Genomic DNA, 16598 nt, shown 5'->3' on the forward strand with positions numbered 1-16598 from the left:
CATCAGTTCCCAAACCTCGATCTGGTATTGCATCTGGTTAACGTACCCCTTATCCAGTAAATCAATCCATAGTGATTCCTCGAAAAAAAGATCCCATGGTCACAAATTTTGGCGACCTGCACAGCGCGGCATCTAAAGTGATTTTCTGTACGACCGGTAATTGTTTCTTTCCTCATCAAAAAAAATCATAAAATCATAAACCGTCATTTTTTGGTCAAGCTCATTACTCGTTCTCCCTAAAGTCCCTCTCCTTCTCTTTCTCTCTCTCTCTCTCTCTCTTTCACTTTTGGTCTCGCCCACTTAGTCTCTTTATTTAACCCTTTCTCTATACTTGTTCAGATCATTTCTGTCATCTAATGTGATCACCATTCCCTTTTCCTCAGTCCCCGTTGACCAAAATTACAGTGAGCAAACATTACAAAAAACTCGCGAACCTTTATTCATTGGAGACGACATAGGTACTGAAGAAAATTTACGAGCTACGGCAACTTTCCCTACATGTATTTCATAACCTCCATCATAGATTAGTGCCTTTCATGCCCCGCAGCAGAACTATACATAAGGTAAGACAATTTGTTTAAAACATTTCTGAGTGGTATAGGAACAATTAAAACTGCTATCTCAAATCTTTAACATTATGGTGTTTAAAAAAAATGTTTTGTATTAGTAATTTTGCTTTAATTTCTTTCGCAGGGAAGAAGTGTGTTGGTCATAATGTACAAATAGTTGTCAGTAGTTCCGCATCAGGGGCTGGTAACTCCTATTGAAAGAAATTGTCTTTTTTGTTTTAACTATCGGAGAGAATTTCTTTTGTTAATAACGATGATCACAATTTTGTTTAATGAAAAGTCAGAATACACCCCCTTTTTAATTAAATTTATCCATAATGTATTTTGTGGTAGAGATCTTTTTTATAATCTTGATTTCCTAACACAATATCTTTGGATATTTAATAATAAATTTTAGCTAGATTGTTAAGTGTATGGTTTGATTTGATGTTATCGTTTTAATACAAGTGCATATTGAGTACGATGTATTCATGATGGTATCCAAATAAAGCTATTATATTCTTAACTTTTTTGTTAATTTTTGTTCCGTAATTTAATTGCAATTCATGTTCATTTACTTCTGTATAAGCAGTCCTATCAATAAACCTGTAAAACGCTTCGTCATTGAGATACTGTGAATGATGAGTATTTGATAAGCTGATGTTGCAGATGTCATGCAAACAGCTCAATGCAATTAATACATTGCATTCGCTTGGATAAGCGATAACTATTTTCCAGTCATGCGTGGCGTCGTTTCGTCGGCTGCAATCCAACTCTTCCCAAATATTTTGAAATTACCCATAGTCAAGCAGCAGAGATGTTTCTCTTGTTTTGTTTTTATTTGTAAATCTTATAGAGTATACAAATTTTCTTTTCACTGTAATAAAGCGTCAGTTTTTGAGAAATACAGAAATAGGAATGCTGATATTTGGGGGACGTCTGCCCCGGGCCAAAGTTTGCCCGTAAGCCTATGAGCTATATGAATGCAATCATAATCTGAAATGAAATCTGACTATTGTCCAATTTCTATGTTTTTATAGGAAATGAACCATAACCAATAGGCTGAAAATTCTTTATTTTAAACACATTAACTTGCTTTCTAGCAAATTTTCTCAGCTAAATTATAATAACTTGATAATGTCAATCAAGTCAGGTACAGTACACTTTCATTATTTTGCTCAAAGTTTATTTCATGACTTCAGTAAAATACGGTCGTGTGCAAAGAATGGAATGAATTCGTGAAATTGCCTTCTGTCTTCTGTCTTGCTCATGTACATTTCTATTGATGGTATTAAAATGTTGACAACTAGTCTAAAATCGATAAAGTAGACAAAGACAATTTGGTCAAACCCACATAGCAATTTAAATGTTTATATTTATTTCCCTTGTATAATAAAGACAAATTCCAAAACCACTGATATTATCGTTCACGGGAATGTTATCAATGCCATAATAGCAACTGGAAAAGCAATAATTTAATAAGTTTAATATTTCAAAAAAATGTATTTTGTCGACTCATTCACAGGCAAACACAAAACATTTGTTACGCTGTTCCTCTAAAATACGACCAATCATGACAAAATGCGACGTCATCGTGGTTTATGAATCACGGGACTTTGACCAAGAAGAAACTTCTGGTTTCCTAGAAGGCGTGTAGGCCATCAACCCCAGATATCGTCATGATAGAGGTCATATTGAAGATGATTAATCCATCATATGAAAACAATTACTTCGTAACATAATTATCTCTGTTATATTCACATCAATCATTGTTATGGGTAGTTGTATGAGTGTGTGCATCGTTGTATGACTTCCCCAGTATTTTATCCCCTTTCCCAATATGTTTTTTCTTCTCTTTTTGTATTAAAGTGTATCAAGAAGCTGGCTATTTCTTAGTCAACAAATCCGTGTATCTGTCAATCGTCATTTTGCCTCCGTTGTACTTTACCAAATTTTATCAAATTTAGTTTTAAAAAACGTCCTTTTGTTTTCTTTGTTTTCCAGAGAAGAGCTTATCTCCGTTTTGTTTCCACGGTTAACCTTACGTCACGCATCTTCATTAATTGTATTAAACTTTTTTTATCATATTTATTGGTCTTTCAAAATGTTCTCTTCTTCTCTCCCTGTCTGCTCACTTTTATTTTGGTTCCGTGTCTTATTTCGCCTAAACTCAGTTTCCTGTTCTTTGTAAAGGTCTTAGCATTCACAATCCCTTTGCTATCCATGTAACATGTATACCTTCCTCCACCCACGCGTACTACAATGGGAATTTATTCAATGGTCGGCAGACGTGAGCAGTTACGCAATAGTCGGGTCAAGATCAAACACCACATACGAGGACAATTTTATACCTAGTAACTGTTGGTTGGAGTATGACGTAAAGATGTGGGGATAGTACGACAGTTCAGAACAAATAGGGGTCGGCTGTTCAAATGATATATACGTGGAAGCCCTCTTTATGATCCTATATTTAGATAACCACCGGAACTGGAACAATGGTTCTAGTCGATATCTCTTTTGAAGTACGTTCCGTATTATATATTTATTAATTAATTGCTTGGCTTAATCATCAAACGAATGTTCAATGTGTTTCTTAATTCTTTTTTGAAAACGCATTTCAGTGACCCTGTACCAATATTGATATCTATAATTTAGAAGAGAAAAGAAATGGTACCGAAAATAGGTGGAGTAAGAGGGCATATAACTCAGTTGATCTGCTAATTGCAGTCAGATGGTCAATCAAGTTCATTTATAATTCCTAAAGATCTTGTCAAATCGAATTTTTACTCCTTGATCTGTTTAATGTGAATTATAGAGAATAGATAGAGAAAGATATATTGCAATACAAACATGAGCTAGTGTCAGATAAAAGTGTACTCGATACATATACATTTTTGTACTTGTGTTTCATTCATTTATTTTTTCCTGCTTTGCTTTGTTATGTTTCGTTTGCCCCATACAAAACTCTCAAAATATCACAATGCGAGAAATGGCATTATGGCAAATGGACTTTTGGCTGTTTAAAATTTAATCTATCTTTTTTTTCCCCTAAACTATATTTAAGACTTACATTCACCGTTCAAAATCATCTAGTCTCGTAGAATTTGAATTTAAATTGCTCAATTTAGAGCTAGCTTCATTATCCCGGAAGTCCCAGTAAGAGTTTTATATTTTCATTTTCATTTATACATTCCACATCAAGATTTTCAAGTGTTATATAATCTTCAAAATATATTGATGTATTGCTTTTCAACAAGTCTTATTAACCTAAAACTAGACAGGTGATTTTCTTGGACAGTTACATCGTGATATAATGATGTAATGACCACATAAGCATGTGATGAGAGTTTGTATCTAATGCGACTTGTAAAACTAATTTTACTACAATCGTATTTGTCTTCAAGTGCACCCTTCCAAATAGAATACATTGTGTATTAGTTCTCAATTGAAGAGTCAGACATAGTACATGTATTGCTAATACTGATTAATTGCAGGAGGTGCGATGGCTCATTGGTAGATCAGTTGTCTCGTAACCGGAAGGAATGAAAGCCGTCAGTCCCCTGGTTGCAGCATATACACAATGCTCTCTTAACTAACAAATATTCATATGCACGAACAGTTCAAATTTAGAGTAAAGCTAAAAGAACTCGTAGGTTAAATGATGAACGAACCAAAAAACATTGTAATCATTTTTGTGTGAGGTGGGTTTTTGGTTTGATGAGGAGAACGTGAGCAGATGATTTGTTTGCATTTTGTCTCATCGTCCGAGGGTGATTGTGCAATGTGGCAACAATGGGCAAATAGGACCAACCGCTTTTGGGGCGGCAATCTAAAAGGACTAGCACGTTAATCATCAACAACTTGGTTACGCATTGTTTCCATGGCTTTCCGTTCGTCTCATCTCCTTCAAATAATGACAAGCTCATCCTTTTTCTGAAAATTTCATTGGATTGACCCATCCAGAGTGGATTAGATGCTCTCAGTCATGTGGCTGGTATGACACGGAAGAACGCAGTCACGTCACGTCTTCACTAGATTAACATTCAGTTTCGTCATTGGGCGACATGTGAAAAGGCATCGCGCACGCACTTCACTTCATTCTATCCAGTTTGATCTAGAAAGACAAAAAGTCTACAGTCAACACACACAGACGAATATATTGATGCATTGTTTCTCAAAAAGTCATTTCAGCCTACATAGCTGGACAGGTGATTTTCGCGGACATTTGCATTGTGGTATAAAGATTTAATGACCACGTCAGCATTATTATTTTAATGAACTTTACACAAGTTGATTAATTTTCAACGAGGGTGGCGCCCACCTTTGAACGCCAGGTCGTATAAGGTCATCATCTTCCGGTTACGCGCCTACCACACACCAGAGAGCAAAAGGGTTAACGTTATCTTTGAAATTAGTTCGTCCATTGATGGACTGAAATCTTTGCGCTGACATTCAGCCGACTTCCAGAGCGGTTCCATTTTCACAAGTGCCTAATCGAAGTTTTGTTATATTGCAAAAGTTACGTTCAGCAAAGGTAAGGATTGACAATCGTTTTAGTGTATAGTTGTCAGTTTTAGTAGGTTTGGAATAAAATATTGGATGTCATGTCTGGATCCATAATACACTTACAAACATCAATTGGTTGTAAGTTTTTCAGTTTGTATTGGAAGCACATTATTTGATGCTTGTAAGGAAAAACAGCAGGAATAGATTTTCAATAAATTTCACCGTCATTCGAGCTCTCATTTACAAAAATTAAAATGCAAATTGGAGTCTGTGGAATTGCAAATGACTCAGCTTCATTTGATCATTAGAATCGCTATCTTTAATTTCTTGTCAGGGTATAGCTTGAATACTGTACATCATTATAAATATGTTGATATACATGTATTGTATGGATACCATTCGTGACGTAAAACACGCATAATGGATATGTGGTAGCGCTTGTAATCAAGTTTCCAGTATTACAAATACATTACCAGCTTTTAAATTGGATAAGTGGGCAATTCGTAACCGTGAATATCGTGTACATATGTAAATAGACTACCGACTATATACCTAAATACATGGATTAAGATATTGCGAGTGGGGTAATTGCATCATTGGGGAACTGGATTACCTTCGTTTGTGTGTGTAATTCCCCAACCCATTCCATCACTGAGATGGGGCCATTAGGATATTTGGTATTCTTGGTAATGAATTATGTCATCTAGTTTTCTCCCATATAGAGATTATGATATATTGCTTCAAAAATTGTTATAGATGGCAGCCCATGTAACCGATCGTCCTTCACAGTTGGACGATTTGGGGTGATTCATGAAATTCAATCTTCATTTTTGTCGTTATCGTTTCAAATAATCTTGAATATATGGCTCCGCATATATCCTTATATAAGATCTCGAGTTACCATTTGATCACGAGTGTCTGTCTGCGGTTATCTCTCCATCGTAATACGAATCTCAGTGGCCAGTGTATTCGCATCTTCATTTAAGGCTTCTCGGACGGCGGTATATATTTCTCAGCATAGAATAATCTACTGCAGAGAAACGATATTTGAAAATCCTTTGTTTCCATTTTCTAAGATCATCTTACAGGGATGTTGTGTTCATATGACGCATTACTAGAAATGTTATTTTATTAAAACATTTGTAAATATTTCCATAGTTTAATTTAACTTTCTTTCTGACGACATGTTGTTGTTCAATATGTATGTGATCAGGCAAAACAAAAAACACCAACAAAGTTGTATGATGCGATTGTGCAGATTGAGCTCAGTAAATGTGCATTTGGTTGGGATGGTGAAATTTTACAAGTATTTCCTGAAAGAGTATAGTTTTCTCTATCTCATTTCTAAATTTGGAAGCACACACTAATCAGAAATTCTATTTTTGACAGGTTTCGTAGACCTGTGATTATCTGATATCGAGGAATTGCATCGATACTTTATTAAAATATAGAACAGGTTGTGCTTTAGCGTACAAGTACAAAGATTAAATTCTATAAAATTCCCATCCTCCTTTTGTCACCTTGCACAACTCCTTGTGTGTCAGAGTGCTTGAATGGAGTATAGACTTTTTCTCTCATGTAACATTATGTAAGATAGAATTTTCTTCTCATTTTTAATTGGATGAGAAACATCTAACTGTAATGAGTAATATATCACTTCAAAGCTGAGAATTTCCTCTTTGGACTCAGACCTAAAATTGGAAGGGAAAACAAAAATCATAAATGGCGAATTTTATGTAGTTTAGGGGTGCTGGATAAGATATGTACATCTCAATGTTCAGTTATTTTTTTTAATGTTGATACTTTGAAAGAGGAAAACAAATTCAAGTTTAAGTAAATTAATTGTCTTTATTATAGTAAAGTACATAGTACATTTATGTTGCATTTCGTTTAATCTAATAATAGTGGAATTTTTTTTTTATTGTCACATGTGTTTTACAGAAAACAAAGGCAATAAATGGTTACACCGAAAGCAGGAAATGACTTTATCATTCATTTGTTGCTGTTATTGTTGTTGTTGACCACAAGTTTGTACATTTTCATCTACTCGTCTAACCCAATATGCTGAAATTCTGTTTTATCAAATAAAATATTTAAATTTCATCATCATCTCTATACAGCGTCGAATCTCCATTGTCTATCCTGAGGCTCCCATCACCCTCATTTAACATGGTGTCTGCTCTCCAAACTGTAACGACGGCCGCTCTGTTGGTTGTCATGACGTCACATCTTGCCAGTGCGACCTTTGACCCTGTCACCGCCATTGACTGCTACGTGCACACGGGAATGAAACATGTGGCGGAAAAATCAGGCTGCGACTCGAGTATCATAAACGTCCGGGGCTGCTGGGGTAGATGTGACAGTTACCAGGTATTTAACAGACTACAAAGGTTTCATTTTGTACTTTTTTGTAACCCCTCAAGAATAAGTTTTCGCTATCAAAATCCTGTTTCCCATCCCTCTTCCTCGCTTAATCTTTTCAGTTAATTCATCCTATTTCCTACATTCATATTACCCCACTTATTTTTTAATCTTAAACAAATATGTTTGTTTATTTGGAGACAGTAGACCTTATATGGGACTGTTTTATTTGTGATGATTGAACGTGAGTTCCTGTAATATTTATCTACTTATTTCAACGCCCTCATAATGTTATTCTTTGCAATGTTTCAAATCGGCAAAAATAAAAACCTAATGGAATGAGAATAATCATTCAAAATTGTATGTGACAATGCCATGCCCTTTTAAATTTGTCGTATATTCAGTTCTTATCATCTTCGTAAGCACAATTAGATATTTGCATTTGTTCGCACGGAATTATCTATTCGATTAGATTAAAAGTTGCTAGACAATCTCAATTGTTTTCCGAAAACATGGTAATCAAATAACGTAATCCATGTCTATTGTTGCATAAGATTGCATTGTTTTTCCGTACAAATAAAAGAAAGATATAGGAATGTATACGTTGCCTGTCGAATAATTGTTCCGCTTATCAAACCGTTACGTAGAACTCCCGTTTTAGAACGATTCCTTGTTTCCCTCACCAAATGTCTTGAAGAAAAATCCTTAACAAGGTACTGGAAGGAATAGCTTGATACGTTATTCAAACATTGAAACGAGAAGGACGAGCAAAAGCTCAACTAACAACAGACAATGCAAGTTTTTGTAGCCTATCAACTGTGTGTGTGTGCGCGCACATGTGTGTGTTGTGTACGTGTGTGCGTGTTCAACTTGGCTTCCGTTCGTTCTTCCCTTACTACTCAAATGTTTGAAAAAGTGATCTAGATCTTAATACTTAAGTCATTGAAACATATTCTCCCCTAAAATTATTTTCAATCAATCATTCTTAAAATAAAAACTTTAAAAAAAAATATATATATTTTAATGTCTTTCTCTAAAGTAATGTATAAAGCCCTTTTCTCCACCCCAAAACATTATAGATCTGTATTTACAATGATATTAAGTAACCTTTTTCACTCCACTCCATTTGATATTATTTTCGAGTTTAGTGAGTGACAAGGAAATAATACATTGCAGGGAATTTACGCACTTTAAACAAAAATGAATCACACGATTACAAAAACATATAATACCATAATACACCAGTTTACGGTTGTGTGCGCCATTTTAAACAAAGCCAGTGACCAAGGGTGTCGATTTGTATCCGTGGTTGGGGGGGGGGGGTGATAGGTGCCAAAATATTTTCGGCAATGGATCAAAGCAATCAAGAGGTAGAAGCGTGTGGCAAGTTGCACCCCCCCCCCCCCAGCGCGTAGCCAGGATTTCATTTTAGGGGGCGGTAGTGAGCACGCGAAGCACGGTCCCTAGGGGATTGCGTGCAGGGAGGGGGAGTCCCCCCCCCCCCCCCGCGAAGCGCGGAAATTCTGATGTTTCATTAGATGATTAAAGAAAGAAGACGATCCTATGTACCATTCTCGACTCTTAATCCTTGTTTAAATCAAGTTCCCCTTCCTCCGCGCGTAGCGCGGAAGCTCTGACGTTTCATTAGATTATTAAAGACAGAAGACGATTCGATGTACCATTCTCAACTCTTAATCCTTGCTTGAATCAAAGTTCCCCTTCCTCCGCGCATAGCGCGGAAGCTCTGACGTTACATCAGATTATTATAGAAAGAAGACGATTCGATGTACCATTCTCGACTCTTAATCCTTAATGTTTGAATCAAGTTCCCCTTCCCCTTCTGACGTTTCATTAGATTATTAAAGAAAGAAGACGATCCTATGTACCATTCTCGTTTCTTAATCCTTGTCTGAATTCATTTTCGCCCATTCCTGCGCGAAGCGCGGAAGTTTTCACATTAGAGAAAGAAGACGATTTGTTGTATCGTGTCCTTCATGAACTCAGTTTCCCCCCTACCGCGCGAGAAGCGCGGAAGCTTTAACGTTTCAATAAATTATTACTCTTAATCCTTGTCTGTATTCATTTTCGCCCATTTCGCGCTTAGCGCGGAAGCTTTCACGTTTCATTAAATTATTCGTAAAAGAAGACGCTTCGTTGTATCGTGTACTTTGACGTTGCATTTGATTATTACGCTTAATCCTCGTCTGAATTCAGTTTCCCCACTGAAAATAATTTGTGTGACAAATAAGTTGTGACATAATAATATTTCTCCAAATATGAAAAATCTTTTAGGAAATATCAGGAAATAAAATGAGTGAAACAAATAAAAATAAAGATACAATGACGTGAATTTTAAAAAGGGTGAACGGAAACAACATAACAACTAGAGAACTATTTTATAAGTCATACTAATGTCCGAAAATCTTTCTCCTTGTCTCTGATCTCATCAAGAAATCGTCACAGAGTTCATCTATGTTTATACTGTCCAGGATTGTCTGATGTGCATTGCAGATTGCTATTTTTGCGCTTCGCGCTTAACATTTAGCTCGTTGCTTTTGACGCTGCGTCTTTGCATTTGGCGCACTGCATTTCTATGATGCTGTTGATTGAACAAATTGAATAAATTCATCAATTCCTGATGAAACCGTAATAACTATGAGCGAGAATTCAATTTATTCTTGTCTCATATACGGTTGTCTTATTTACTTCGTATAAAAAGAGATAGCAAAATGTGCATATTGATGGTCATCTTGCGAGTAATAACCATTAACTACTCTCATCGGGCTCTCATCCTTAATTTTTCTCTTCATTTTTTTTTTTTTTTTTTTTGATGGTGAATTATTGAGGGGGGGGGGGGTGATTGTACAGGCCACCCCCCCCCCCACCTGAAATATTTGGGGGGGGGGATATATCCCCCCCCCCCCCCCATCCCCCCCCCCCCCCCCCCCCCCCCCCGGGATCGACACCCATGCCAGTGACCTAGAGGTCATGTATTTATGCGTAAATTAAGATTACGCCCATGCAAATTATGATGATATCACTGCCTACGCGCTGCGTTGTGCGCGCACATCATCATTTGCATGGGCGCAATCTTAATTTACGCATAAATACCACTGACCTCGGGTCATTGGCTTTGTTTCAAAGCCACTGACCCGAGGTCAACTGTCTGCGCATGCGCACTGATACAACCGTAAACTGGTGTATTCATTGTGTTTTTTCCTCAAATATCACGAATAACTTGTTTCTAAATGTAAAATGTTCAACAATTATTCTGACAATCGTACGTACCATCCTGAGCAGCATCTATAATTATTGATATCAAGTTATGTAATGATTGTATGACGTATTCTTTTTTATTTTTATAAGCGTGTACATCCTCTCCCAAACTACTGCGTCAAAAAGTGTCGTTTCAATTTGTTTAAGAAACTACATGCAGCCTCAAATCTAATTTAAAAAATAGCCAAATGAATCCTCGTCATTTTATCATTTGGTATTGTTTGGCATTATTAATACACTTTGATTTAAAATAAGTGATTGCGTAAAGGCGCCTTATAATCGTTTCATAATCATTTCTTGTTTAACACCGCTTCTATGTTTAGATAATTTGGCCCGCGGTGATCGATAATTACAAATATTATTTTTCTTGTTTTTACTTGTCAGGTCCCATCGCTTCTTACCAAACTCTTTGACGTCAGTCACCCGATGTGTACACCAGCTAGCTATAAGAACATCACGGTAACGCTGGAAAACTGCGCTCCTGGCATTGACCCGACCTTCACTTACGTAGAAGCCACCACATGCGGTTGTAGGAAGATCAGAGGTACCGCTGTCCACTATGGCTACAGACCGGATTATTTTCTCCCTTGAGAGTTCATTACCATTTCTAGTTGTCCTTTGTCACTGAAATGTTTTCGATGTTTCGTCGCCCGGAGTCACCACAATGCAATAGAAACATTGAGTGATTGAAACGTGTCCATGTTGTTGTTTAATTTCTTTCTTTTTTTGTCACTTTAGCGTGAATATTTGTGATATTTAGTAGTTACTATTTTTCTTGGCTGATAAAAGAACTGATAACACCTTGTCGAATTCAAGTTTTGTTTCATCATTATTCCCTAGATCGTGATACACAAGAAATGAGTAAAGTCTATTTTTAAATGATAGAAAAATACCCCATTTTCACGCATAAGACAAGGAACAATAATCTATGACAGCAGAGGATCAAGAAATTGAATATTGTGAGAAGTTATTACCTCTTGAAAAATCAGGGTCGTGTCTTAGATAAGTCGAGTCTGTTGTCAGTCTTAAGTCTTAATGAACATAACATGAAATAGGCGGTCTTTGCGAATTATTAGAGGACTCACGATCGCTTTGGATGGTCACAAATCTTCTAGAGGTCAAGTCGTTCATTAACATTTTTGAAACAAATTGATGAACAAGTTATTAACATCTAACTGGTCACTCCCAAGCACGTGTTATTCTTTAAAACTCCTCCTTTTTACACCCTTCACTTATGTGCCATCATAGAGTTATATTCATAAATCGCATATATGTACAGCGCAAGAACAAAACGAAATTAGCGGATATAATCAGAGTTCATGTTGTGAACGAATGAGAGTGATATTTATTGTGTATTTTTTGTTTGAATGTGTGTGTGATGATCCATGTTCGTGCATCACCATTTTTTCTGTTTCATATCATTTATAAAGATATCAGTACTATAGAAAGTATGTAGATTTTATTTGTTTTGACTTCCAAACGTAAGGAATATTACACGAAGTGAATTCCAGTTTGATGCCATGAAGAGAACAGATTAAAGATGGACGATCCTGATTATGTTGGCAGAATTTAGCACGCTATCGACGTGAAGATGAAATAGATTTTTAAGAGTTATAAATATTATCATTTACAAGTGTAAATATTTAAATCTTAACGTAACAATTTGTCATGATTTGCTCTTGCCAATTTCAATAGAACCTTATCAAAATGTTATAGCTACATTTCAAAGATGTTGAAAATATATTTGTCACGATAATGTTTGCCTTACTCAAGACATGTTTCCGTTCACACTAGAAAGCCTGCCCTTTATATCCCAAGGGCATAATTTATTTATACGTCTAAAATTTCTTTGATGTAGGTCTAATATTTCTTATAATCAGACTTTGGAGATAATGAGGGATAGAATATCATTTATTTTCTTCAATGTGCTGAATACTTTTATGTTTGTCCTCTCCAAGGTGTACTCGATGATTTAGTATGTTTTTGATCAATTTGGCAATTTATTGTATTTGTTTAGGTTTTTTCAATAAGACCTACTTGGAAAACCGTGCGATTTCTATATGTAAGATTATACAATGAAGATTTCAAATTTGTTTATCGAAATACATTTCTTTTTGTGTGAGAAACGTACGTATTCTTGAAAATAAATACATTTGAAATTTTTGAACGGCAACATTATCGCTATACATTTTTATTTCATTATTTTGCTATGTTTGTGTTTGCTTAAGTTATGATGATTAGAGCTTGCATTGAAAGAAGTACAAAGTAAACTAAATATATTAGAGGTATTAGCAATACCTCAGTGTCATGTTTGTCTCGTAGCATATATATATAGTTTACAAACCATAACGAAAAAAGACAAATTACAGTCGAAGCTTGCAAGTGACATTTATTGATTCGGTTTGTATTTGGCATAGATAATATGCTAGGAAAACGAATTCCATGCAAAATAAACCATATATCAGTATCAAATATTGATGAATTTTCCTTTGGGAAAAATATTTTATCTGCCCCATCAGTGCATGATTCATTATTTTCTGCTACAAATAGGTAAACAAAAAGTGTGATGTTGGGAGTAGTATTTGGAGTGGGGTTGGAGGAAACTAGAAGTCGTGCATCTTGAAATCTCTGGGTAGACCGGGTCAACATTAGATCTACTTCCTATTTGTCATATTACCTCTGATGTGAAACTGATGCCACGTGTAAGAGAACAATCCAACAAATAAAGTCACATATTTCGATTAAAGTATATTTCGCATTCTTTACTCTGATATAAAAAAAATTATATATCGTATTCATTTATCTTTTATCCATTTGTTATTTCTTTGGGGTTGAAACAAAGAGAACAAAACCCAATTTTCTTTTCAAAACTTCCACCAAAATTGCTTTCTAATTAATATTCGTATGAATAGCAACTTTTTTTTTTTTAGCAAAATTTATGTGACAAAATCTAATTGTATCCAAATAGAAATGTATTAAACATTGATTATATTTATTTCATTCAATAGGTTTGAATGCAAGATTAAATTATTTACTGAATATCATTAATTTGATTGATCTCAATTATGCAGTAAAATATCATGCCGAGTTATGTAACTATGTCATTATATTTCATGCATATTGATTCATGAACTGACAAATGGATAAGAAAAAAATTACTAAAATTTGATTGAATGTAAAAGATATGTAGCTAATAGATAGATGTTATAATAGATTGATTGATTGACTGATTGATTGAATGGTTGGGTGAGTGATTTAATTATTCAATGAAAGTGTTGTGATTCTCTTGTTTTATTGGTTGATTGATTGATTGGTTGATTGATTGCTTGGTCGTTTGATTGATTGATTGATTGTATTCACTGATTGGTTATTGATTGATTGTTGATTGATAAATCAGAGATTGATTTGTTGCTTCTCTGACTGTATTCATAGATTGCGTGGTGGCTGGGTGATCACTCGTTATTGACCAAATGATTGACTGGGTACATGTTTTTTTGGTATAATCGCTGAAAGAATAAGTTAGTAGGTTAGTAAGTTGTTGGGCTAATTCTTAATGCTTTCTGATAACTTTAAGATGGTGAATGCAAACAATCGAGTGGGCCAAACCTCTATCTGAATATATTCTTCAAATATTCCCAATATAGATTTACCTCAAACTGTATGTTTGTTTTGAGGTTTAATCCGGTAATTCCGTTCTAGGGCCTCATTTTCTTTCAAAGGTTTATGATCGAACAGGCTCTGACATTGCTAACGCCTTCTCAGATATAATTATTATTTCATTCAGCTCTTTTAAAGATGTTCTTGGGCAATTACGTTGAAGAATGTAACTCGTATCAAATCACCTCGGCGACATGCTAGAAAATTAGATCTACTTTAAATGTAAAGTCGACTTGATGAAATATAAGAGTACGTCTCAACAATTTCAGCGCATTATAAATTGGGTTGGTTTCAATTATCGACTTACGTTCAAATTTTCAAATGTACATACAATTTGTATCCACATGTCAAGTAAGATATAATAATACTAAGTGAATTCAAGGTGCTTCACCGATCCTTATTCTTCTTTTTCTGTTTTGGGTGTGTGTTACGATAATATTTTGTATTTGTTTTTCTTGTCACATGTCATGGCCCTAATTGAAAAGCTTTCCCATGTATACCACATCCCTCTTATTTCTCCTCATTCACCCTTCCCTAGCAAAGCAATTGTGTCACTCGTAACGGATATATATATGGAATTGTTTGTTAGTACACGTTACTAAAGGCACAAATCATCAAACAATCATTGCCTTGAATCAAGGTTTTACTGCATCTCTTGGGTAACCGGGTGCATTCCTCACATTGTGGTTTCTTTTAATGGTAGAGCTACACTTCACCTTTGTTTGCCATGACGTAAGACTCCTCTAAACTATCAAGAGATGTGAAGTGAGGGGTCCCCTCGGCCCCGTGAACTCTTGTATGCCACTGATATACCTTTGTCATCTTCGGTTACTCCTTAAAATGCCTTTCAGTGAGATGTTAACAACGATGACAATTTCCTGTATTTTGTTTGTTTAAAATATTATTATCTACACCTCTACTTTATCCAAGTTTAAATGTCCTTTATTCATCTAGCTATGAATAATTATATTTTTGTCATGTTATAATGTCACAATCCTTAATACTTGCGCCTAATTGGTCGATTGTCTAAAGTATCATGGATATTATCGTCATGCTACTCGGTACGATGTCCTTTACAAATAAATCATACGATTCCCCCAAATCGCTCGCTAACACATTTCGGTAGAAATTGAGTATTTTGGGAAGAGGAAAACAGAAAATTGAGTCTCGCACTATTCGCTTTTAAATTGAAAGAAAATGAAAGCGGGAAACCGATGCTTATTTGGCCCTTCGCTGCAGTCTTAAGTTGAAAACAGGTGAATAAGTCATAAAGGTTGACGTCATCCCGTCGACACGCCCCATGCCATACGTCATACTTTCGCGGCCAAAGAAAGTTCTCTTCCGTTCATCGGGATGCCTTCCCACGCCCACACTCACTCATCATGAACTTGAGAACACACCCTCCGATGCTTCATCTCCCCATCCCTCTTTCTCTCTCTCTCTCTCTCTCTCTCTCTCTCTCTCTCTCTCGCTCTCTATTTCTCTCTCCCTCTCTCTGTTTCTCTCTTCTACTCTATCATGCAAATGTACTGCCATTATACCCATGCATTAACATCTTTCTTGTTTTCCCATCTCTTGGTATCGACGTTTTTTACAGTTTTGTTCCTTGCTTTCTGTTAATTTCATAACTTTCTCTCTTACTATATCTCTTACTCTTTTTCTTTCTCTATCTCTCTTCTTTTTTCTCTCTATCCCTCGTATTTTCTATCTCTCTCTCTCTCTCTCTCTCTCTCTATTAACCTCTCTCTATCTCTGTGCTGATCATTATCTCCCCCATACTCTTTATTACTCAAGCCATAAAATGTTCAAATATTGGATTGTCGTCTCCTTTTCCGATATCCCGAATTCACGGCACACTATTTTGCTGCACAAATTAAGTTCCTGTTTGATATACCACCTATTTGTACCCTTCCTGATAATTTGTTTTGGTCTATGACTTTCAGTGAAATAGATTCACCCCAAATGTAATGGAAAAATACATTTCTCTCATGTGATGACTGATAGCTCAGAATAATAAAACGTTTAAAATGGACGAAGAGAAGAAGATGGAAACCCGAAATCTACAAATTCTCCATGTTTCCGGTTGAATGAACTCGCAGAGTTTAATGAGGACGTATGAACAATCACAATTCGCCACTATCGTCGTTCTTCTGTTTGCGATTCTGAACTGTGCGCGCGTGTGAATGTGTTAGTTGAGTGTGTGCGCAGTGGCGGATCCAGGCCCCCCCCCCCCCTTGAGAAAAAAATCAT

At 35.8% G+C, this 16598-nt stretch overlaps 1 protein-coding gene across 1 annotated transcript; it reads left to right on the top strand.

Moving 5' to 3' along the window:
• The first annotated feature begins 541 nt into the window (after positions 1-541).
• On the top strand, positions 542-13733 carry LOC593656 (glycoprotein hormone beta-5). The gene is made up of 3 exons (XM_011672537.2): positions 542-563; positions 7175-7424; positions 11076-13733. Exons 2-3 carry the CDS (start codon positions 7224-7226, stop codon positions 11280-11282), a joined length of 408 nt encoding a protein of 135 aa, XP_011670839.1. The 5' UTR covers positions 542-563; positions 7175-7223; the 3' UTR covers positions 11283-13733.
• The last annotated feature ends 2865 nt before the right edge of the window (positions 13734-16598 follow it).

This window comes from Strongylocentrotus purpuratus, unplaced genomic scaffold, assembly GCF_000002235.5.
Source record: "Strongylocentrotus purpuratus isolate Spur 01 unplaced genomic scaffold, Spur_5.0 spur5_scaffold_5, whole genome shotgun sequence".
Classification (NCBI taxonomy): Eukaryota; Metazoa; Echinodermata; class Echinoidea; order Camarodonta; family Strongylocentrotidae; genus Strongylocentrotus; species Strongylocentrotus purpuratus.